This window comes from Periophthalmus magnuspinnatus, chromosome 3 (genome assembly GCF_009829125.3).
Source record: "Periophthalmus magnuspinnatus isolate fPerMag1 chromosome 3, fPerMag1.2.pri, whole genome shotgun sequence".
NCBI lineage: Eukaryota > Metazoa > Chordata > Actinopteri > Gobiiformes > Gobiidae > Periophthalmus > Periophthalmus magnuspinnatus.
The window spans coordinates 11,274,432-11,298,368 of record NC_047128.1 but is presented as its reverse complement, the minus strand read 5'-3'; the positions used below and the strand labels follow the sequence as shown (position 1 = coordinate 11,298,368).

At 38.7% G+C, this 23,937-nt stretch overlaps 1 protein-coding gene across 1 annotated transcript; it reads right to left on the bottom strand.

Moving 5' to 3' along the window:
• Positions 1–300: 300 nt before the first annotated feature.
• Positions 301–23,214, bottom strand: LOC117393721 (N-acetyllactosaminide alpha-1,3-galactosyltransferase-like). Its single transcript, XM_033991718.2, has 6 exons — positions 23,161–23,214; positions 7,802–7,868; positions 5,201–5,266; positions 5,017–5,088; positions 4,521–4,658; positions 301–3,946 (listed from the first exon to the last, which is right to left on the bottom strand). The coding sequence occupies exons 2-6, from the start codon at positions 7,831–7,833 to the stop codon at positions 3,265–3,267; spliced, it is 990 nt and encodes a 329-aa protein (XP_033847609.1). The 5' UTR covers positions 7,834–7,868; positions 23,161–23,214; the 3' UTR covers positions 301–3,264.
• Positions 23,215–23,937: the final 723 nt, after the last annotated feature.

Below are 23,937 nucleotides of genomic sequence, written 5' to 3'. Positions count from 1 at the left end.
GAATTTACAGTTTAACAATTTCCATGTGAATCCACGAAACTTCATCAAACCACTGTGGCTGTAATTACGGCAGAAGAACGCCTAAGGTCAGGTCTTTATAGGCTAAAGACATCTAAAACGAGTCTAAACCAAGACAAAATTTTTCTAAACCAGTTCTGACCTGCAGCTGTATGGAAAATAATTGAAACTCTTGCTTAACATGAGTCAGTATTTAATTTAATAAAAAAGTTCTTCTTATCAATACATTCTGAATTATTAAAAAAACTGTACATATGTTCAAATTATCAAATTTCAGGTAGATTTGGTTTGTCATTAAGTGCAAAATATACAAAAAAACAAACAAACAAACAAACAAAACAACAACATTCATAGCACATACAGTATCCTTTAAAAGCACACATACATTCTTCAATACCAAAATATGAGAACAACTAAACAAAATCATAGCAATTAGTTCCCTGGGTAGTTGTTGGCCTTAAAGAGAGGGCATTATGCAAAATCAACTTTTTTGAGTTTTCTACCATGTTATACCTTATTATAAATATATAAATATAACATTTTTAAAACGTAAAAAAGCTAACATGGTGACTTAAATAAAATTATGTGTAAGCAGTTAATACCCATTGGAGGAAAAAAAACAACTCTTTAATATCCCATAAAAGTAAAATACCCCGTCTTTAAAGGACAAATACTATGGGTTATTTGTTATTGGCCTTTAGACACGCTTTTGAGTACTTCTGTTTTGGAATCTCATGTTTTAGAACTTAAAATAATGACTACAGACAATAGACCCCATGTAACTGCAAGTACTTGGATCTGAGGTTAAGAGGCCATTTACAAGCAGCAGAGGTAATTACTATTGAATAAGCAAAATGCAACTAGGTTGGGCAATCTTACTGTCAAATGTCTGTCATCAGATCGCATCATTGCAACTGCATGCGTGTTAGCATGTTGAAAAAAGTGTTTTGTGATTTTTCAAATGTACTGTAATCTTCACTGCTTGTATAACCCAGTTCCCAGTATTGCAAAATTACTACAGGAAGGTGTGTATTGTCTGTATATATTATTTTAAGTTCTAAACCATGAAATAGCAAAGCAAGGCTACCCAGTACCATGTTTAAAGCCAATAACCATACAAATAATGCATAATATCTGTACAAGTGCAGGAGACCTCTGGACTTTTACCAGTAAGGTAACAATCTTGGGATATTCAAAACCACCTGTTTTTGTGCTCAGAGGGAGCAGAGTAAACGGAAAAAGAAATAATGAATAACTGAAAATATTTCACCAGAATATTAAAGCAATATCTAACATCTACAAGTCAAGTTGGTGGAGCTGAAGAGAACACTTCATAGTTAAGTTTTACAGTCAGTCACTTATATCTTAAAATAACATTAATTACTGAGAAGTTACTGATGATTTCTTAACTATGTTTCACAGTGCAGCATTAAACCTCTCTCTTTCTCTCGCTGTTCTGCCGTATTTATCTATATCTATGTCTATATCTATATCTATATCTATATCTATATCTATATCTATATCTATATCTATATCTATATCTATATCTATATCTATATCTATAGCTATATATGAAATACAGCAAGTTAGATCTGTGGGGGAGACAAAACAGCATGTTTTTCTATTATTGATTAAATACAAGGCAAACTAGCAATACAATCTCCATGGAGACAAGCTGTTTCCCAAACAGAAAAGTTACATCATATAACCTTAAATCTTAAATATTGGCATCCTTCTTAAAGGGCCTGTACCTGAGCTGTTTTTACCATACAGTTTTAAACAGCATTCATCTTAACTAAACTACATTTACAGTCAGGTACAAGCCCTTTTATTTTATCTAGTTCTTTCATCACATCACAAAATTGTAGTGCAAATTGTTACTTTGGTAATCCATCTTGTCTTCATTTACAATAGTCATTGATTTTCTTTTAGACAGATGACTTTATCAGTAAGATGACTTTACCTTGACATGTTTTGACTGCAAACTGTGAGCTGTCCTCAGAACTGTCACCAGTGTTGGTAGTGACGTGGCATAAATGAGATGTGTCCTGTCCTGTATGGGTGGTCAGCCAGATGGATCATCACAATCAGGTCACCTAGACTGACCACACCTTCTGATCCAGCATTTGAATCTGTTGACAGCAAGTTAAAACGCTGGATCGAGAGGGCATGCTCAGACTTACCAAGTGCATCAGGTTGACCACGCCTACAAGAAGTAACAACAGCTGATATACAATATGTCACCACCAACACCGGTGACTAGAGATGGGACGATGTATGATCATATCACTATTCATGATCAAAAACGTTCGCAATTAATCGTTTGTGGCATTTTTGAATAATCATGATCATTGCACACGATTATCCACAAGGGGCCCCTCTATCATAGCAATGAAACTTCTTAGCTCCTATGCCTATTCTGAATTGAGGATGGTTCTTCACCATCATGGTGACAGGCAGTGGATCTGGCCACCAATCTGCAGAGCCTGCTGAAAAAAAGTCTTGGCTCTGAGGGCAAACACGAGCAATTTGCATGCACATTTACCATCCTGCATTGTTTGACAAACTTGAGCTGAAAATATCCATCATAAATAAAATACCATGTGAAATGAACTACTGAATGTAGTTTGTGTTAGTTGGGATTTGTATGAACAATGGTATGTGTTTGTGTCAACTTTGCTATTGCTAGGTTAGTGCTTGTTAACAGCATTTTCCACTGCTGATGGCTGCGATGTCAGCATATTCTTTATCATATCCTTTTTGTTTGGGCTTTCTCAGGTTGGTGCATACGTTTTATTATAGTCAAGAGTTATATAACTGACCCATTTATTAACACAATAAATGGACTCTGGACTCATTTATCTACAGATATGTTGTCAATTCATTGTTAATTTCACTTGCAGCAAAAAAAATAATAGTAAAGGTGATCGCTTAGACACCTGCAAATTGTATGGTTTTAGTGACTCCCATTCCTACTGGTAACTAGCGAAGGGTACCGATATGTGGTTTCATAATTGTGTTTTTAATGGTGCTGCTAAATCTTTTAAAATAGGCTGCTTGGTTATTTTAATTTGAAATAAATCAGGCTTAAATGAGCAGAGAAATGAATTATTATATGCTAAAAACAAAGCAATGACAATTCCTTAACAATACGCATCTCTACTGGTGACAATTCTGAAGGTGGCTTGCAGCTAGCAGCTGGCACAAGGGAAATACATCTCACTGATAGAGTTGTCTGCTTTGTTTTTAAGGAGCCCGTAGCCTGTCATAATCTTTCGGTGCCCAAATTAATCGCATTACAATAATATCGGACTTTGGCAGGTTCTTATCCCAGCAGTACTCGGGAGACAGCAGCTTGGTTGGTTTATGAAGCCAAAAATATTTATTCAAATGGCTTTCATCGTGCCATCGTGCTTCCACACCATTCTTCTTATCCTCCATGATGCTTGCTAGGCACTCATCGACTATAGTTTTCACATTTTGCCAAGTTCCTCCAAAAATTGCAGCATGATAGTAGTAGTCCCCAGTCTCCATGTAGGCTTTGGACTTTGGATTGTGGTCGTAAGTGAATAGATTTTTTGGCAACTTGTAGTAATGTGCGTGGAGAAGGGCAACTGATTCACCTAAAGCTTCCGATCCAAAACGGCCAGTGAATATTTGGTCCACATCAAAACAGAAGACGTAAGAGTACAAGTACTGTATCTCTGAAATGATGACTTCAGATATAGCTTTCATTCGCATCATGGAAATATCCTGCCACCGCGAGTGCCGCTCCACTTTGATGGTGCGAATGTAGCGGTGAGGGCCCATGGCGATAAAGGGGACTTTGTCTGTTTGGTCGGTAAAAACATAGTACATGACTGGGAATCCCACCATAAAGTGCTTTTCTGCAGAGACAAGGAAGGTCTCCAGATAGGCCTCAAGATACCTGTGAAGAGAGATACAAATGGTTACAAGTTCAAGTTTATTTCTCATGTACATCACCAGTCAAACGTTTGGGCACACTTTCATCATCATTTACATTATATATTCTCAATGAAGACATCAAAACTATGAATGAACACATGTGGAATGCAGTAATAAAAAAAAATGACATGACTCAATACATGTTATTTTTCAGATTCATCAAAATAGTAACCCTTTGCCTTGACTACTGCTTTACACAATCTTGGCATTCCACTAATGACTCCTGACATGGCACAGTAAAAACAATTTCAGGAGACTTCATCATGAAGCTCACTGAGAGATGAACAAAGATTTGAAATGCTGACTAGACTTTTAGTGCTACATCTTCCAAACCACAAGCTTTTACTGAGCCTAAGACTTTGAAGGAATACATTTGACCTTTTTGTGTTGAATGGCACTAATGAAGAGTCTCAGCTCATGTGCTTGATGAAGACAGAAAGTCATATTTGTTTCATTACAAAATATTGTGTAGTGATAGCTCACCACAAGAAAACAGAGACTCATTATGTTGGTGATGTCTCCGAGGGCTAAGTTACCTTCCTACAGCAAACACAGTAAGGGCCACAGAGCTCTGGTTGTCAGCGTGGATGCGGTCGTAGTCCAGAGGATCCCACATCCCCTCCCACATGATCGGAGCCTTCCACTCCGTCTGCGTCTTCACTGCAGTACGGGCCCTGGGGCACAGGTCTCTGCTGTTCATTCATTCAAATCACGTCTTTAAAGGTGCATTATGTAACTGTTCTGGTTAAGAGACCGCCATCTACTTTACTCCCGCTTTGCCTAAAATGTTCCACAGTATGGTATTAAAGTTCTTGTATTACATTTTTATTGTGTTTTGATTTCTCAGAAGTACATTGAAAAACATACATGCTGTAAGTGGACAGCATGTATTTGAAAACAAATAAGTTTAATGCCAAAAGGTGGAACATTCCAGGCAAGGCAATAACATCTCCAAGACCAGACAGGTGGCACACAATCCACCAGAAAGGTTTCACTGCACACCTTTAATATTGCACCTTAAGTTATTCTCACCCATAGTTGAGCATGTTGTTCAAATCGTTCATAGTGACTATTGTGGGTGTACTCTGGGTATGCTTCTGTTTGCTAAAGAAATAAAAACAAACAAACAAACAAACAAAAAAAACAACAACAACATTTACAGTTTTGTACAATGTATATTATTTATTAATTATTAATTTATTAATAATTATTTCACCTCATGATCATGGTGCTGATCCCGAGCAAGAGCAGGCAGCAGAAGCCAAACACTCCAACAAAGTGCCTGCAGTGAATACATGGAAATATGTTGGACTAACATTCAGAGATGATTATATGTTTACATCACACTTGGTTCATTTGACCCATATTTCACTAGATACAGAGTATTATTATTATTATTATTATTATTATTATTATTATTATTATTATTATTATTATTATTATTATAATATAATGTGTTCTATATTTAAATAACACATTATGCATTCTTGTGGCTTTAATTCCTTTTGAAACATACTTTTGGCCACCTTGAGATAAGCATCTCATATAGTGGCGAGTAGTCAGGGCAAGGCAAGCAATGCTTGTCCAGTAAAATCCAAAATCATTATGTGTCAAAAGTGTAATTAAATAGTTTCGAAATATATTCAAACAATCCCGTTTCCCCTTCACTTTTGCCTGTTTGAAGTCATGGTGTCCTTTAGTTCACCCTACGTTACATCATATAACCTTAAATCTTAAATATTGGCATCCTTCTTAAAGGGCCTGTACCTGAGCTGTTTTTACCATACAGTTTTAAACAGCATTCATCTTAACTAAACTACATTTACAGTCAGGTACAAGCCCTTTTATTTTATCTAGTTCTTTCATCACATCACAAAATTGTAGTGCAAATTGTTACTTTGGTAATCCATCTTGTCTTCATTTACAATAGTCATTGATTTTCTTTTAGACAGATGACTTTATCAGTAAGATGACTTTACCTTGACATGTTTTGACTGCAAACTGTGAGCTGTCCTCAGAACTGTCACCAGTGTTGGTAGTGACGTGGCATAAATGAGATGTGTCCTGTCCTGTATGGGTGGTCAGCCAGATGGATCATCACAATCAGGTCACCTAGACTGACCACACCTTCTGATCCAGCATTTGAACCTGTTGACAGCAAGTTAAAACGCTGGATCGAGAGGGCATGCTCAGACTTACCAAGTGCATCAGGTTGACCATGCCTACAAGAAGAACAGCTGATATACAATATGTCACCACCAACACCGGTGACTAGAGATGGGACGATGTATGATCATATCACTATTCATGATCAAAAACGTTCGCAATTAATAATTTGTGGCATTTTTGAATAATCATGATCATTGCACACGATTATTATCACTTTTATGGCACCAGATTGCACAAGGGGCCCCTCTATCATACTACTGGCAAATGAGCAGACTGCAACAATCACAATTGATCGTTTTTTTTCTGTGGTATAGAGGCCATGTCTTGTCATAGCTCCATGTTTGTGAATGATTAAATGTCAGTTAAAAATACAGACAATCATTTATTTAATTCAATTCAATTCATTTTATTTTTGTAACGCCCAAAATCACAACAACAGTTGTCTCAAAGAGCGTTCATGTTTTGGTTGATGGGGGAAACCGGAGTAACCGGAGGAAACCCATCCAGACACGGGGAGAAACATGCAAAACTCCACACAGAAAGGCCTATTCAGTGATTTAATCCATTCAGGGAAAGTTTGTGTAAAATGGAGAATCTGGACTGAGGAATGGCGTGACAGTGACTGAGGCAGTTAGAAGCCACAGTCTGGTAGGAGCCCATTTGGTCTGTGACCTGTGCGTTTATGAAGCAACAGTGTTAGTGGAATAACAGGGCTATTACACATGTGTGGAGGAACATGTGTTCTGAACCTGCTCCCCTTCAGGGAAATACAGGACGTTTCTTGACTTTTAATTTGCATCTGTGAGGCTGTATTATACAGTAGGTTCACCTGTCTGACCAGTGCACTGTCCTTGTTAATATTTCTGCATGGATGTACATTTTGTGTTGTGAGTGCTTTACACATGTGTAGAGCTGTCATATGTCACTCATATGGCTCTAGATGCATAATGATAATAACATATATAACACTAGGACTCGGTCAAATATAGTCCAGTACAAATATTAATAAATTGTAGGTCTAGGCTTTGCTAATTTGACTCCAAAATGTCTTGGTATATATGCATTTAATATGTTATTTGTGATGTCATTTTTATAAAAAGTTATTAATTGTTATCGTCTAAATATTGATGCTCATCCCAAGGCTGCTGCCTACTCATAAAAGTCACTGCATGCTACTGATTTCATATGTTCTAACTTAAAATAATGTCTACGTTTGGAAAATAAAATATAATTAGGCATTAGAGCTCCCTTTCCTCTCAGCAGCAGAAATGAACAGTGGGAAAATAAACAAATCCCTCCTGAATGCTAAGCTAATAGAGCCATGCATTTGTGGTGAATACAATTTGACTGTAGAACCAGGTGAGAGTCCAATGATGGTTTATGGGCTTAAAAACTGCACAGGAGAAGTTTTATCTATCATGTAATAAAACACAAAGGATATGGAAACGGAGCATATTTGAGCGCTCAGAGAAGACAATGTTATAATATGGTGCCAAGGACAACATTTTGCACATGTTGTTTAAATCCTAAACACTTTGGCACCTCATTGGTACCAAAGTCACATAGTTCCATAAAGCAGCTTAAAGTATGCAGTATGATTTTAACTCCATATGATTTAGCTTGAATCAAACCAAAGTCAAATCTGTACCTTACAGTCAGAGAGAGAGAACCAGGCACCATTTCACCAAACAGTGAAGCTCCAGGCTCCCAAAGTGCTGAAGGGAAAAAACAAAAACAAATCACTATTAAATTAGTTTCAAAGTGATCTGGATTTCCAAATTCCCAGATTCTGATCATTGGGTGACAGATTTCTATCATATTGTATCTATTATATTTAAAAACTTTGCTGGATAGGATCAAAATGACCCTGATTCCTAGGACAGGATTTTACAAAGCCATCCCACCCACACAGGAAAACAGGCAAAAAGAAAATGGGAAGCTGATGAAAGACAAACTGTCGAACCAGAAGGCAAAATAGAGACCCTGTGGTGATTGCTGTGTACGTGCACTTGGCCAAAAATTACTTTTCAGGATCAAAATATTCCAGAATTGGCTCTAAAGTTTTGAAATACCCAAAAGGGCCAAACTGGATTTTGGACACAGGCAGGATTAGATTTGCAAATCTGGATTTCAATTTTGTGGATCAAATCCCATTTGAAATACCCAATTTCAGTTATAAATCCGATATGTTTGAAGAGCTCCTGTAAACATCTGTTTATTGACACTTGCTACAGCTGATGTCATCATTAAATTTAAAGTTTTGGTTGTAATATATTTATGAAAAGCTCTTTACACCTGAGGGGAAAAAAAACACACATTTGAGAAAGCATAAACAGAATTGGTATTCCTTCTCACACCACAGCCTTGTTCACTTTATGCAAACACTAAGAAATAGAAGCTGTACAACTATATTTATTATTTGATTAAAGGCAACAGAAGTTTATCATTTGAACCACACAATGTGGTATGTGTGTTTGTGAATTTGCAAGCCTGTTCTAAGTGTATGACATCAACCCTTGAAAAGAGACTGCACTAACTCCTTTATTTCGTTCTTCTTTATGAATGATAAGCTGCTGGCATCCATGGAAAAAGTTAAGATAAGATAGTGAGGAAGCAGTACTCAGAGATGTTCATGCTTACAGCGGCCTGGACAATAAACTCCTCCCACATTCACATTTTAAACAGAGCTGCTATACTGGGCAGTGCCTGGAGGACTGAAGGGGGGAGTGAAAAAGGAGGAGGGGCAAGGTCTGGATTAACCCTCCTCACTGAACACAAAGCCCCCCTCATCTAAGACACAGCCCTCCTCACTGAACACAAAGCCCTCCTCATCTAAGACACAGCCCTCCTCACTGAACACAAAGCCCTCTTCATCTAAGACACAGCCCTCCTCACTGAACACAAAGCCCTCCTCACTGAACACAGAGCACTCCTCACTGAACACCAAGCCCTCTTTACTAAACACAGAGCCTCCTCACTGAACACCAAGCCCTCTTTACTAAACACAGAGCCTCCTCACTGAACACCAAGCCCTCTTTACTAAACACAGAGCCTCCTCACTGAACACTGGGCTTCTTTACTGAACACAGAGTCTCCTCACTGAACACATAGCCTCCTGACTAAACACAGAACCTCCTCACTGAACACAGAGCTTCCTCACTGAACACAGAGCCATCCTAACTGAACACAAAGCCTCCTCACTGAACACAGAGCCATCCTAACTGAACACAAAGCCTCCTCACTGAACACAGAGCCATCCTAACTGAACACAAAGCCTCCTCACTGAGCACAGAGCCTCCTCATTGAACACAGAGCCCTCCTCACTGAACACAGAGCCTCCTCACTGAACACAGAGCCATCCTAACTGAACACAACCTAGAACCTTCTCACTGAACACAGAGCCCTCTTCACTGAACACAGAGCCTCCTCACTGAACACAGAGCCATCCTAACTGAACACAAAGCCTCCTCACTGAGCACAGAGCCTCCTCATTGAACACAGAGCCCTCCTCACTGAACACAGAGCTTCCTGATTGAACACAGAGCCCTCACTGAACACAGGGCCTCTTCATTAAACACAGAGCTTCCTCACTGAATACAGAGCCCTCACTGAACACAGGGCCTCCTCTTTGAACACAAAGCCCTCCTCACTGAACACAGAGCTTCCTCATTGAACACAGAGCCCTCCTAACTGAACACAGAGCTTCCTCATTGAACACAGAGCCCTCCTTACTGAACACCGAGCTTCCTCATTGAACACAGAGCCCTCCTCACTGAGGGCTGTCCGGTCCCTGTATGACCGGAGCAGGAGCCGTGTTTGCATTGCCAGCAGTAAGTCAGACCTGTTCCCGCTGCATGTTGGACTCCACCTGGGCTGCCCATTGTCACAGGTTTCGTTCATTGTTTTTATGGACAGAATTCCACTCCACACTCCAGTTTCTGCAACATGCACTGGGGTGGTTTGCAGCTGAGTGTGAAATATCTCTCTAAATATCGACCGGAACACAGTGGCTTGCCCTCTCCAGGTGAGTGGAGAGTTGTTGCCTCAAGTGGAGGAGTTCAAGTATGTCAGGGTCTTATTCACAAGTGAGGAGTGTGAGATTGACAGGTAGGTCAGTGCAGTGTCTGCAGTGATGCAGACTGTTGTGGTAAAGAAGGAGATGAGTCGAAAGGCAAAGCTCTCAATTTACCAATCAAACTATATTCCTACTCTTACCTATGGTCATGAGCTGTGGGTAATGACCGAAAGGACAAGATCGCAGATACAGGTGGCTGAAATGAGCTTCCTCTGCGTTCATACAGAACAGCATCATCTGCATATAAATGCATGTGGCTTTCTCTTAAATTGCCACCAATGGAATTAATAAATATTGTAAAAAGTAGTGGGCCCAAAATTGAGCCTTGCGGCACTCCTTTACTTAAAGTTAGAACATTTTTTTGAAACCCATCGGCTACTACTGTCTGTGTTTTTTTTTGAAAGATCATTTTGGAAACAATTACATGTAGCATTGTCAACTCCAATATGGTTCAGATGCTTCAAGAGGATTTCATGATCCGCTGAATCAAAAGCTTTGGTCAAATCAATAAACAGAGCTACACAGCCCTGTTTGTATAAATGGCTGTAAGAATGTGAAGTCTTGAACAAAAGACTTCAAAATGTATCATTTCTTCAAATAAATTTTAACTTGAGTTGCAAGTAACTTTTCTAAAACTTTTTCAAGACATTTAGATATTGGCTGGAAATTATTTAAATGTGTGCTGTGTTATTTTGGCAGGATGAGGTCTGCAGAGCACACAGAGTTATTGTTGTTCCATCTCAGACCTCTTACGCTCTTGTTGCCTTGTCTCAATTCTCTTTCCTCACTTCCTGCTCCTGATCCAACTCTCCTCTGCTCTTCTCTCCTGTCCTCTTCACCTCTGCTTCTCGCTCCTCTGTCCTCTCCTTCTCGCTCTGCTCCTCTCATTTTAAATACAAACTAAGCACTTAAGTATTTAATTCTGCTTTATATTTACAGCAGTGTGTAGTGTATTTTACATTTACAATCATTTTGGGGGATGATTCTACTTTTGGGCTCTCATGTTGCTAGACTCAGTATTATGTATGATCTATCTATGATCCATATTTTCTTCAGTGACATGTTAGGCTCAAAATGCTATTGTGACAGGCCTGTTTCTCTGTAGCACTGCAGCCTGTTTCTTTGGGCCTGTCAAAATAAAACAAATGGAAATAGAACGTCTTTTCCATTCTCCTTTAACAAACCTTTTTAATGCCATTTGTTTATTTAACCGTGACTGTATTTTATAGTAAGTTAGGGTTAAAACCTCACCATTCACATCTTTTCTGGTTAGGGGTCAGCCACCTGCTTATCTTCATATAAATGTTGTTTTACCTGCAATGTACCAATGTACCATTCTTGGTGTTTTTTACTGTTCAAAAATCTCTTGCATCCTTAGTGTAAGCAAGGTTTCCTCTCCACAGATCTGACACATGCTTGTCTATGTGAGGATAGAATTAATGTCATACAGTTGGTCATGTCCAGCTAAATTAAAATCTCCATGGAGACAAGCTGATGGCAGACACTCCACTAGAAAGGGTAAATAGTGCACCTTTGTCTGTGTAATCTCTCAGTTCTGCAGGTGTGACCTTTTACATACTGCACTTTCAATGCTAGAAACAGGTCCATTCACTTCCTTTTGAAAATTGCAGTGGCGTTTCATTCTGTGATTTAATCATTTTCAGACACATTCCTGGTTTGTCTTGCTGCTAGCATAACAGGGTGGTGTCATTGAGCACAGAGTAATACACGTAAATGGGCTGTCAGCCAAAAAGCACACCTGTAGGAAATGCAGTTTTTTATAATACTAATCAGTAATCTGCAAGTCAGTGAACAAAACCCAGAACACTGAAACCTGATATGCAGAGGTGCTAGAGGTGAGTCAGAAGGGAACCAGGCTCTTATTGTATTTACACTGGTGGATAAGTCATCTGGCAGGTCTGTGAGTCTGTGACGGTAAGTCTGTGACCAAAGGGAACAGCACAGTTACATGAAGAGGTTCCTGTCTGCACCACCCCAGGCTTGAGACATTACACAGAAGTTTGATGTTGTGAAATAAACACTTGCATTTTGGTCCTCCTGTTTACTGCACAGGACACAGGGTCTTAGCTCATCTCTTAAAAATAAAATAAATCCATGTCGCATTCTTGTAGCTTGTATCATTCAGCAGCACATGTCCACTGTTACAAAACAGGTAAAAGAAAAAGATCAACTGTCACATGCTTTTCCACCTTCAAGGTTCAAAGCTCTTTACATCAATGAACCACTCACCCATTTACACACAAATTCATACACCAGCGTACACAGACACTGAGGGTGAGGTGAATCAAGAATCAAGGACACAATGACAGCATTCATCTGTGGAAGCTGGAATCACATTGCCAACCGGTGGGCCAGGGGATATGACCACTCAACGGATGATGTTTTCGTCTAAAGTAGGATTCAAACCACCAACCTTCAGATCAGGGGACAAACATTCTACCAACTGAGCCGCTGTTGCCCCACTCAGTCATTATCCTGGTACATTTTGAGCTCTCTCTTGTGGATGGTGCGCCCCAAAGAACTGTTGTGATTATTTTGATCCAAAAGTTTAAAACTAAACCAACAATATACATTAACTTTTTCTCAGTGTCATGTCGCACAAAAAAGTCTAAACTTCATCCAAGGGAGGCCTTTTGACTGTCTTAAAAATGTGAAAAATGGACACAACCATTGATAATTATTCTGTTTACTGAACAGCTGATGACTTCATGAGCTTTATGATGATTATTTATGTTTTGATTTGTGATTGTGAGTTTAATGTCTTTCTTATTCTGTAAAGCACTTTGAATTACCTGTCTGCTACATTATTTACCATTTACATCAATAGTGTGGTAAATGAAGTCAAAGAGGTAATCAAATAAAAAAAAGCTCAGAGGAACACAGGTGTTTATTACAAAAAGTAAAAAAAAACAAACTAATTTTTAATAATTTGAAATTATTAATTAATTAATTATTATTATTATTTTTTTAATAATTTCTAATATTTTGAAATGGTGTATATCTGTTAGTAGGGCAGATCCAGAAAACATCAATACTTCACAAAGATGTGAGTCTCTCCATTTTCAAATGGCTGTGATTGACAGGTGGATTAGCCAATCAGGGCTAAGGGAAAAAACGGATTTCTGTAGAATCAGGGACAGGAGACATTAATTTGATTTTATTTGTAAATCATAGGAGACCAATGAGCTCCTTCGTTTCAAATGTGTCACTGAAATAAACAGATCTGATTGGACAATCATATTTGACCAGACTTGAAACGTAACAGAGAACAAGGGGAACAGACAGTCTGCATAAAACATACAGAGAGAAATCAGTCTCTGAGCTTAAATTGTGTACCACTCTTCTACTTCCAAATAAGTTTAAATGTTGAAATATCTCTGGGCTCAATTGTACCTGTTTCTGGAATAATGTGCAAATATACCTGGGCTTCCAGGTAAGTGGCAGTTTGTGAAAAAAAGTTTCAAAAGGAAAGTACAAAAAACAGGAAGTAGCAGTGAGTTCTAAAACCCAATACTTTTCAGTCATCAACACAGAAACAATTAAAATGCAGGTACAGTATATGAGCAGGTACAGTATATGAGCAGGTACAGTATATGAACAGGTACAGTATATGAGCAGGTACAGTATATGAACAAGAAGAGTACATGAACAGGTACAGTATATGAGCAGGTACAGTATATGAACAAGAAGAGTACATGAACAGGTACAGTATATGAGCAGGTACAGTATATGAGCAAGAACATGAATGAAATCCATTTCTGTGTCAATATCCCTTTATGACCTCTAATGTCCATTTGCTTGTTATATCATATGTAAAGTTAAAGTTATTTGAATACTGATATTTAGTAAAGTTATTTGAATACTGAATATCAAATGAAAAAAAGATGTATTTACAATGGCTTAGTTTTACATTTGAGCCTGTAATGTGTGTGTGTCCCACGTGGGCAGTAGATATGTTCTTTACCAGCCTGAAACAACTACAGAAATAATACTACATGATAATATATGTTCTGACATGTAGCTGTGACTTTTGAGCCCAGCCTGTCATTTGTAAATCTAAAGGTGGAACTTTTCAGTTTAGACAGGCACAAAATGCAAACTTCCTCAAAGTCTTTCCTCTTCTCTCAGTAGTGATGTGACGCTTGTGAACGAGTCGGCTCTTTTGAACAGTTCCTTAACATGAACGTTGGATCTGGGTCTCATTTTCTGATAAATATGCATTTGAATATTGATAAACACTGAAGCTGATTTAAGGCACTGTTCCTGATTAAAGGTTTTATACCTGATTTAAGGTGCTGTACCTAATGTAAGGCACTGTACCTGATTTAAGGCACTGTACCTGATTAAAGGCAATGTACCTGATTTAAGGTGCTGTACCTGATTAAGACGTTGTACTTGATTAAAGGCGTGGTACTTAATTAAAGGTGCTGTACCTGATCAAAGATGCTGTACCTGTTTCAAGGTGTTGTACCTGATTAAAGGTGCTGTACCTGATTTAAAGCGCTGTATCTGATTTAAGGCACTGTACCTGATTAAAGACTCTGTATCTGATTTAAGGCATTGTACTTAATTAAAGGCACTGTACCTGATAAAAGGTGCTGTACCTGATTTAAGGCGTTGTGCCTGATTTAAGGTGTTGTACCTGATTTAAGGCACTGCACTTGATTTAAAACGCTGTACCTGATTTAAGACACTGTTCCTGATTAAAGACGCTGTACCTGATTTAAGGCACTGCACTTGATTTAAAACGCTGTACCTGATTTAAGACACTGTTCCTGATTAAAGACGCTGTACCTGATTAAAAAATCTGCACCTGATTTAAGGCGCTATATCTGATTTAAGGCATTGTACTTGATTAAAGGTACTGTACCTGATTTAAAGCTCTGTATCTGATTTAAGGTGCTCTACCTCATTAAAAACGCTGTACCTGATTTAAGGCGTTGTACCTGATTTAAGGAGCTGTACATGATTAAGAGGCTGTACCTGATGTTGTACTTAATTAAAGGCACTGTACATGATAAAAAGATGCTGTACCCAATCAAAGGCACTATACCTGATTTCATGCATTGTACCTGATTTAAGGCATTGTACCTGATTTAAGGAGTTGTACATGATTTAAGGCACTGTACCTGATTTAAAATGTTGTCCCTGATTTAAGGCTCTGTACCTGATTAAGATGCTATACCTGAGTTAAGGTGTGGTAGTTAATTAAAGGCATCGTACCTGTTTTAAGGCACTGATTTAAGACGTTGTACCTGATTCAAGGCATTGTAACTGATCAAAGGTGCTGTACATGGTTTAAAGCGCTGTATCTGATTTAAGGAGCTGTTCCTGATTAAACATGCTGTACCTGATTTAAGGTGTTGTACCTGATTCATAGCAATGTACCTGATTTAAGGCACTGCACCTGATTTAAAATGCTGTACCTGATTTAAGATGCTGTACATGATTAAAGGTGCTGTACCTGATAAAAGATGCTGTACCTGATCAAAGGAGCTGTACCTGATTTAAGGCGTTGTACCTGATTCACGGTTTTGTACCTGACTTAAGGCACTGTACCTAATTTAAAATGCTATACCTGATTTAAGGCATTGTACCTGATTAAAGGTGCTGTATGTGATTTAAAGCGATGTATCTGATTTAAAGCGCTCTAGCTGATTAAGACGCTGTACCTGATTTAAGGCGCTGTTCCTGATTAAAGACACTCTACCTGATAAAGGCACCGTACCTGTTTTAAGGCACTGATTTAAGGCGTTGTACCTGATTCAAGGCATTGTAACTGATCAAAGGTGCTGTACATGGTTTAAAGTGCTGTATCTGATTTAAGGAGCTGTTCCTGATTAAACATGCTGTACCTGATTTAAGGTGTTGTACCTGATTCATAGCAATGTACCTGATTTAAGGCACTGCACCTGATTTAAAATGCTGTACCTGATTTAAGATGCTGTACATGATTAAAGGTGCTGTACCTGATAAAAGATGCTGTATCTGATCAAAGGAGCTGTACCTGATTTAAGGCGTTGTACCTGATTCACGGTTTTGTACCTGACTTAAGGCACTGTACCTAATTTAAAATGCTATACCTGATTTAAGGCGTTGTACCTGATTAAAGGTGCTGTATGTGATTTAAAGCGATGTATCTGATTTAAAGCGCTCTAGCTGATTAAGACGCTTTACCTGATTTAAGGCGCTGTTCCTGATTAAAGACACTCTACCTGATAAAGGCATCGTACCTGTTTTAAGGCACTGATTTAAGGCGTTGTACCTGATTCAAGGCATTGTAACTGATCAAAGGTGCTGTACATGGTTTAAAGCGCTGTATCTGATTTAAGGAGCTGTTCCTGATTAAAGACACTCTACCTGATAAAGGCACCGTACCTGATTTAAGGCACTGTACCAGATTTAAGGTGCTGTACCTAATTTTATTAAAAACATTAAAAACAGGCCTAGTTAATTTTAAATGTTTTGCAGTGCTCCAAAATTATTCCTTACTTACATTATGCATTCTAAAAATTCTAACTCATCACCATGATGAGTTTAGAATTTACTTTTCACAACTTTCAGTGGAGTTTATTGTGTTGTAGTTAAGCTAACAACCACCAAGCTAATGAGCACGTCCTGATTATCTGTCAATAAAACATTGTATATTTAGATGCATACAGCACACAGCTGACATGCTGCTTATACAACACATTTGTACTGGGCAAGACTCATTTATCCTTTGTTGAAAATGTCTGTCAAGGTTTAATAAAATGGGTATTAGCAGAAAAGATGGATTTTGGAAATATCGAAATGTGGGCACTGTTGCATCATGGGACCTCACTTTGGTTTTTAGAATTTGGAGGAAAGAGTTGACACAAGGCAGGTTACCATATGACCTACCTAAGTCACCCAGGCTGTCCCTACTGGGAATATGGGAGCAAAGAATAAGTGGAAGGATCACCCCAACACTGAAAAAATAAATAAATACAAATAGAAATATAATAATAATAATAATAGTAATAATAATAATAATAATAATAATAATAATACATACATACATACATACATACATACATACATACACGCACGCACGCACGCACGCACACACACACACACACACACCCACACACAAACACATACATACATACATACATACAATTCCAACTTCTAATCCATGTATTTATGTTTTCTTACCAGGGTTGAAAATAATTCAATTCGATTCAATTCATTTATTTTTGTAACGCCCAAAATCACAACAACAGTTGTCTCGAAGGGTGTTCATGTTTTGGTTGATGGGGAAACCGGAGTACCCAGAGGAAACCCATCCAGACACGGGGAGAAACATGAAAAACTCCACACAGAAAGGCCTGGTGACCCGGGGATCGAACCAACCTTCTTGCTGTGAGACATGAGTGTTGCCACTCAGCCACCGTGCCGCCAACACACAAAAAACAAAACAACAGGAAAAATCAGACACAACAGGAAAAATCAGACACAACAGGAAAAATCAGACAACACAAGAAAAATCGGCCAGGCGAGGGGGAGGAAGACCAGACGAGGGGGAGGAGAGCCGGGCGAGGAGGAGGAGAGCCAGGCGAGGAGGAGGAGAGCCAGGCGAGGAGGAGGAGAGCCAGGCAAGGAGGAGGGCCAGGCGGGGAGGAGGAGAGGGTCCAGCTGTCATCGTAATGTTCATGTTGTGACATTCTGAGGCCAATCCCATTTTGTCCATTGAAATGTCCTCGATTTTAGAATCTATCTGTTTCCAAACTATAGATATACAAGGTTTTTAAGTCTAGTGCTGATGAAAGTACTGTCACTCAATAAGGTTTCTGTGACTTTAAAGTATTATTACTTGATAGTGATCCAAATATAACCAGTCTCTGTGTCTCTGTGAGTCTCCTTCCAGACTGTCTCTCCAGAGTCTTTATACCACAATGACAAACATACATTACAAAAGCAGGGTCACGTCTGGTCACAGTAATGAACTTTTACACCTGAGGACAGGTAAGACTCCAAAGGCTTTGCTGTGGGATGGGACAGAGCTTTCACACATGTTAATGTGTCCTCTGGGTCTGACACAGATCAAACTCATTTACACAGAGACCTGGCATAAGAACATTTTCTTCACAAGATGATACACATACATTTACACCAGAGAGTGTCTTATTCTGTATTTGAAAGTGAAACTGAATGAAAAATAAACCAATCATATTCCACAAATAAATTGCATAAAATGTACTTTGAAAAAAGTGATTTGGAGTAGTAAGAATTATAAACACTGATGTAAAACTGGCCAATTATAGCTACATTGTTGCACTGTGAGCATACATGGAACAAATGGGAGCAGAGCCACAGGAGCAGATAGACCCTCAACAGACTGATATAAGAATAGTTAAAAATGGTGCAATTGCTGGATTGCTTGGCAATTTGTATGGAACATATGGAATGTTCTTTGTTGTAGACATACAAAATTTGGTTCACATATTCATGACATACTCCTGATAAAAAAACCCTCTCATATTGTGTTGCCATGGCAACAAGTCAAAAATCAGTTCTTGCCAATGGAATGTTCTGATGAAAACTTGGTCATAGCCAAACCAAATTTTATAACCAGATGCATCATGGCAAAAGGAACAAAAAGTTATATTGTGACCACACCCCCTTACAGACCAGAAGCCCACAATCTTTTAAATTTCGATTTTATTATTATTATTTTTAAATGGTTAAAAAATAAATCACCACATCAAAAATTTGAGAATGGCAGGGTTAGGGTTGGGGTTATTTCAGTGGGTAGTGGTTAGGGTAGGGTTGGGTTAGCAGTTAGGATTAGTGTTAGGGTATGGTGAGAGGTTAGGTTGTTAGGTTAGGCTCAGGAGCAGGGTTAGGGGTTCGATCTAGTCTTGGGCTACATTTTAAGTATTTAGAAGTTAAATGGGGAACCGATTTGGGGTTAAGTTAATTCAACTTGTGGGAGAAGACCAGTTTGACCCAGACAGACATGGGGTGAATGTTTCTCTTTTCCTTACATGCAGCTATTTTCAGTAAGTGCACTTTGATTTAAACTGTATATTCAATATTTTGATTGAGAAAATCTTCTTTACTCAAGAATTATAATTGTGTAGGTTGAACCCTATGTAAATTGCTGTTTGTAACAGATGTAACCGCATGGTCTTTTAGTTCTTAGCTAATGTCAACTGAACCATATTTTATCAGTATTTTTACATGTCTTGTAGTTTTTTTTATCAATAGAAATCGATGAAGGACTTGGTTCTATCCTGCATATTTTAAGTAAGCTTTTATTTTATTTTATTTTTTTTTAACATTTGGTTGAGCTAAACAGGTATCTGCCGCCCCTGGTGCCTCTTCACTCTACACTGCTTAGTTGCATATGGCCGTGACTTTACTGGTGATGTCTGAAGTGCTATATGTATGCTGTAGGTCTGGGTGAAATGGCGATGCTGGTCCAGGTGCAGTATGGCACTGAAAAGTTACAGACACAACAGAGACAGCCTCTGAAGACAATTTCAAGTATTTTTGTTTTTTCTAGTCTAGTCTAATTCGCTCTCTTTTTTTTTTTTTTTTGCCTCCAGGTAAAATAACACGTGTTTCTCTTTCGAACAGTTAATAGAGGCAGCTTTGAAAGAAAAACCTACCGATGAAGAAGTTCTAAAGAAAGACCAAACAACAGAAACTCTCACTCATACTGCAGGAAGGAAGTATGTTTGGTATGTTTCTATATTTGTTCACATGTATACATGATTCGTAATGTTTCTACTAAGTTTAATTACTGGTTCTTCAGTAACTTTCCCTCTAAGGCCACCTGGAACAGTATGCCCTTGGGTTTGTGTTGGTGTTTCATTCTCTCAAAGATCCGTATTCGAAGAAAGGCTATGCAATAATTATCTTTCAAATCAACGTAGTTTGTGTTAACATTCAATATTAAGTTGTATGGTTCCTTTTCATTCAGAAGCACTTCTATGACGCTGCATTTGGATCAGGCACATCTCCTGGGGCTGAAGACAGTCCAAAGGGAGAAAAGGCAAAAGGCATGTTTTTTATTTTTTACAGTGTGCCTTATTAATCTACAGCGTGTAGTTACTACTCTTCATAATGTTACAGGGTGCAACAGGGTGTGGCAGGGCGCTCTCTCAGCACACACACGCATTAGTCTCTCTCTTGCTCAGCACACACACACAAACACATTAGTCTTTCTCTATCAGAACACACACACATTAATCTCTCTCTCTCAGCACATACACACCCATAAGTCTCTCTTTAATCAGCCCCCCCCCCACACACACACATTAGTCTCTCTCTACAAGCACACACACACATTAATCTCTCTCTCTCTCAGCACATACACACCCATAAGTCTCTCTCTATCAGCCCATATGTACACACACACACACACGCACACACACACATATGCATTAGTCTCCCTCTATCAGCACACAGATACACACACACGCGCGCGCGCACACACACACACGTGCGCATTAGTCTCTCTCTACCAGCACACACACACACATTAGTCTCTCTCTGCACATACACACACGTTAGTCTCTCTCTTTATCAGCACATACACACACATTAGTCTCTCTCTTTATCAGCACATACACAAACATTAGTCTCTCTCTCAGCACATACACACATTAGTCTCTCTTTATCAGCACATACACACATTAGTCTCTCTTTCAGCACATATGCACACATTAGTCTCTCTCATTCAGCACATACACACATTAGTTTCTCTCTCTCAGCATACACATTAGTCTTTCTCTCAGCACATACACACATGTTATTCTCTCTCTCAGCACACACACACACACACACACGCACACATTAGTCTCTCTCTTTATCACATACACACATTAGTTTCTCTCTCAGCACATATGCACACATTAGTCTATCTCTATAAGCACATACACACACATTAGTCTCTCTCATTCAGCACATACACACATTAGTCTCTCTCTTTATCAGCACATACACACACATTAGTCTCTCTCCCAGCACATATGCACACATTAGTCTCTCTCATTCAGCACATACACACATTAGTCTCTCTCATTCAGCACATACACACATGTTATTCTCTCTCTCAGCACACACACACGCACACATTAGTTTCTGTCTCTCAACACACAGACACACAAACACACAGGGGGCAGGCCTGCTGTGTCTGTGCTCTGGAGATTAGGAGGAGCCCTGCTGTACAGAGCGAGTGAGAGATGAGTCTAACCTCTGTATACAAACGATATACAAATGCAATACATTGCTTAAAAGAAGATAACAGCTATGTTCTGGTTATTTTGGTCAAGGCCACATTTCTTATCTCCCCTTTTCATCTCAGAAATGTGTGACCTCCACTCAGGGAGGGTTATAAGTCACTGATGCAATCATGTTGTTCGACTTTGCTTTAAATTTCTCATCTGTAGAGTGTATAACCCCCACTCTGGGAGTAGTATAAAACACTGGTACAATCTCATCTTGTTTAGACCCTGCTAGACTCTGCTTTAAACACCGCTTAGGACACTACTCACTTGACTCTGCTTTGAATTTAGCTGGACACCGCCTTTAGCCGGACTGTATTGTTGTAACCGACAATAAAAATCAACAGAGCAATCCCCGTGCCGCTGGACCAGTTCTTCATGCAACAGAACAGAAACCAATACCTCCGTCTGAGTTGAGCTGACTAAACCAGGACTCTGTCAGCCTTCTGTTAGGCTCATAGTGAACAGAGTGGAGCGGCAAACTATATAGGACAAACACACCTATAGAGGCTTTTGATTTGAAAAATAGTTTCAGCTTCAAAACGTTAAAAACATTCCAGTGGTATATTTGAATGTAGACCTTAGAACATGTCTGTGTAAGCCCTCAGTCATCCAGATATGATCCATAGTAAAAGCCAAAGAATCTGTTAACTGGACAAAACATTGTAGGAGTGAAGACGTTTTGCTGCTCATCCAAGCTGTTTCTTCAGTTCTCAAACTGAAGAAGCAGTTCTCGAACTGAAGCAGCGGCTTGGATGAGCAGCAAAACGTCTTCACTCCTACAACGTTTTGTCCACTTGACAGATTTAACTTCAGTTTTTACCTTAGAACAAACTAACAGTGAGCCTTTTGGTAGGGTTTGGATTTCATTTTTAAATAACTTGGTCAGATACATTGAAAAACCATATCATATATATCATATGAGTCAAAACAGCACCACTTTACCACTGTGGGTGAATACTACAGTATATTTAGGCTTAAATAGTCAAATAAATAGCTGTTTAGGAGCAAAAAACATTTAAACTGCTGCCCTGCTTTATAAGAAATACTAAAAAATAAATAAATAACATTTATAAAGCATATTTTCACACCTTACTAAACCTTACTTCATCTGGGATTTAAGCTTTTACTTCAATTTCATACATAAACCTACAATCTACTTAATTCACTACATCTTATTTGATATACACAAATGTTTCATGTCACCTTCGCTAGATGTAGAATTTCCATGCAAATTGTTGCATGATTTAAAAATAAGTAAATCTTTAAGGTTCCCAAAGCATGGTTTTAATTTTCTGTTTCCATAGAGTCATGCAGGTGACGTGTCACCTCCAGGACTGTCTTTCAATGATTGATTATAATGTGCCTTCAGAAAGTATGAAACAACTCCCAAGTCAGTGTTTTTCTTTTGCAACTTAAAGTGTTATTTTGATACTTTGTGAAAAATCATAATAGTGTAGTCCATGTCATAAAACAGGAGCATTATAATAAGACCAGTGTTATCATTACAAATCAAACTCATATATCACTGTTGTATTGTATAAAGAATTGTTTATCCTAATCACAGGCATCCGGTTACAGTCTTCCACATTCATTTAAATAGAGTTAATAAATTATTACTTCACTTAGTCATTTATAAAGTCAAGTGCACCTTACCTGTTTGTTGAGGTTGCCAGTTAAATCCCAAACCTGAAGCAGGTGTTGCCTTAACAGCGACTGACTCTCCATCACGTTGAGCTGCAAGGGACATGCAGTGGGAGTGGCTTGGTCACAGTGGCGACAAGAGCAGCCAAATCCTGGATAACAAAGCTTTACTCAATGGATTAAAGCTGTATTATGCAACTTTTTCCTTGTAAACGATATTGTGGGCTGTGGGTTGGTGGTCTATCCCTGCTCCACTTCATTTGGAGGGCTAATAAAAATAAATAAAAATAAATCAAATATAAATGAAACTTTTACACCAATCAAAAAGTAAAAACATATTGTTTATCTATTCAAATATTAGGCAAAATTAACACACCAGAAACACTGTCACTTCCTGTGTACTTTATAGGGGTTTTGGCCGAGTGTTATGACATGGTTCCCAGGCAACAGTACTTGTTTGTTTTGTTTTTTGTTTTTTGGGGGGTTTTAAGCAAAATCTTTAACATAACGTCTGTAACTGAGTTTTAGCAAAATAAGTAGTCTAACCTGTTGTTGGTACTATATGGCTTGATGGCACTTTTCTTCACAATGCAAACCCAGGTCTGAAAAATAGTGCCAAAGTGAAACCGCACTTTGTCTGTGGTATAACAAGAATCGAAACCTCGAAAAAGAGTGTGGGGCTGGAGAGGAACTGTCAGGTCATGGAGTAAGATGATTAAACAGCGTAGACTGAAATGCCCACAACCCTGCTCTCACGCTGCCTCTGTTCACATGCACACTGCCTCTGTT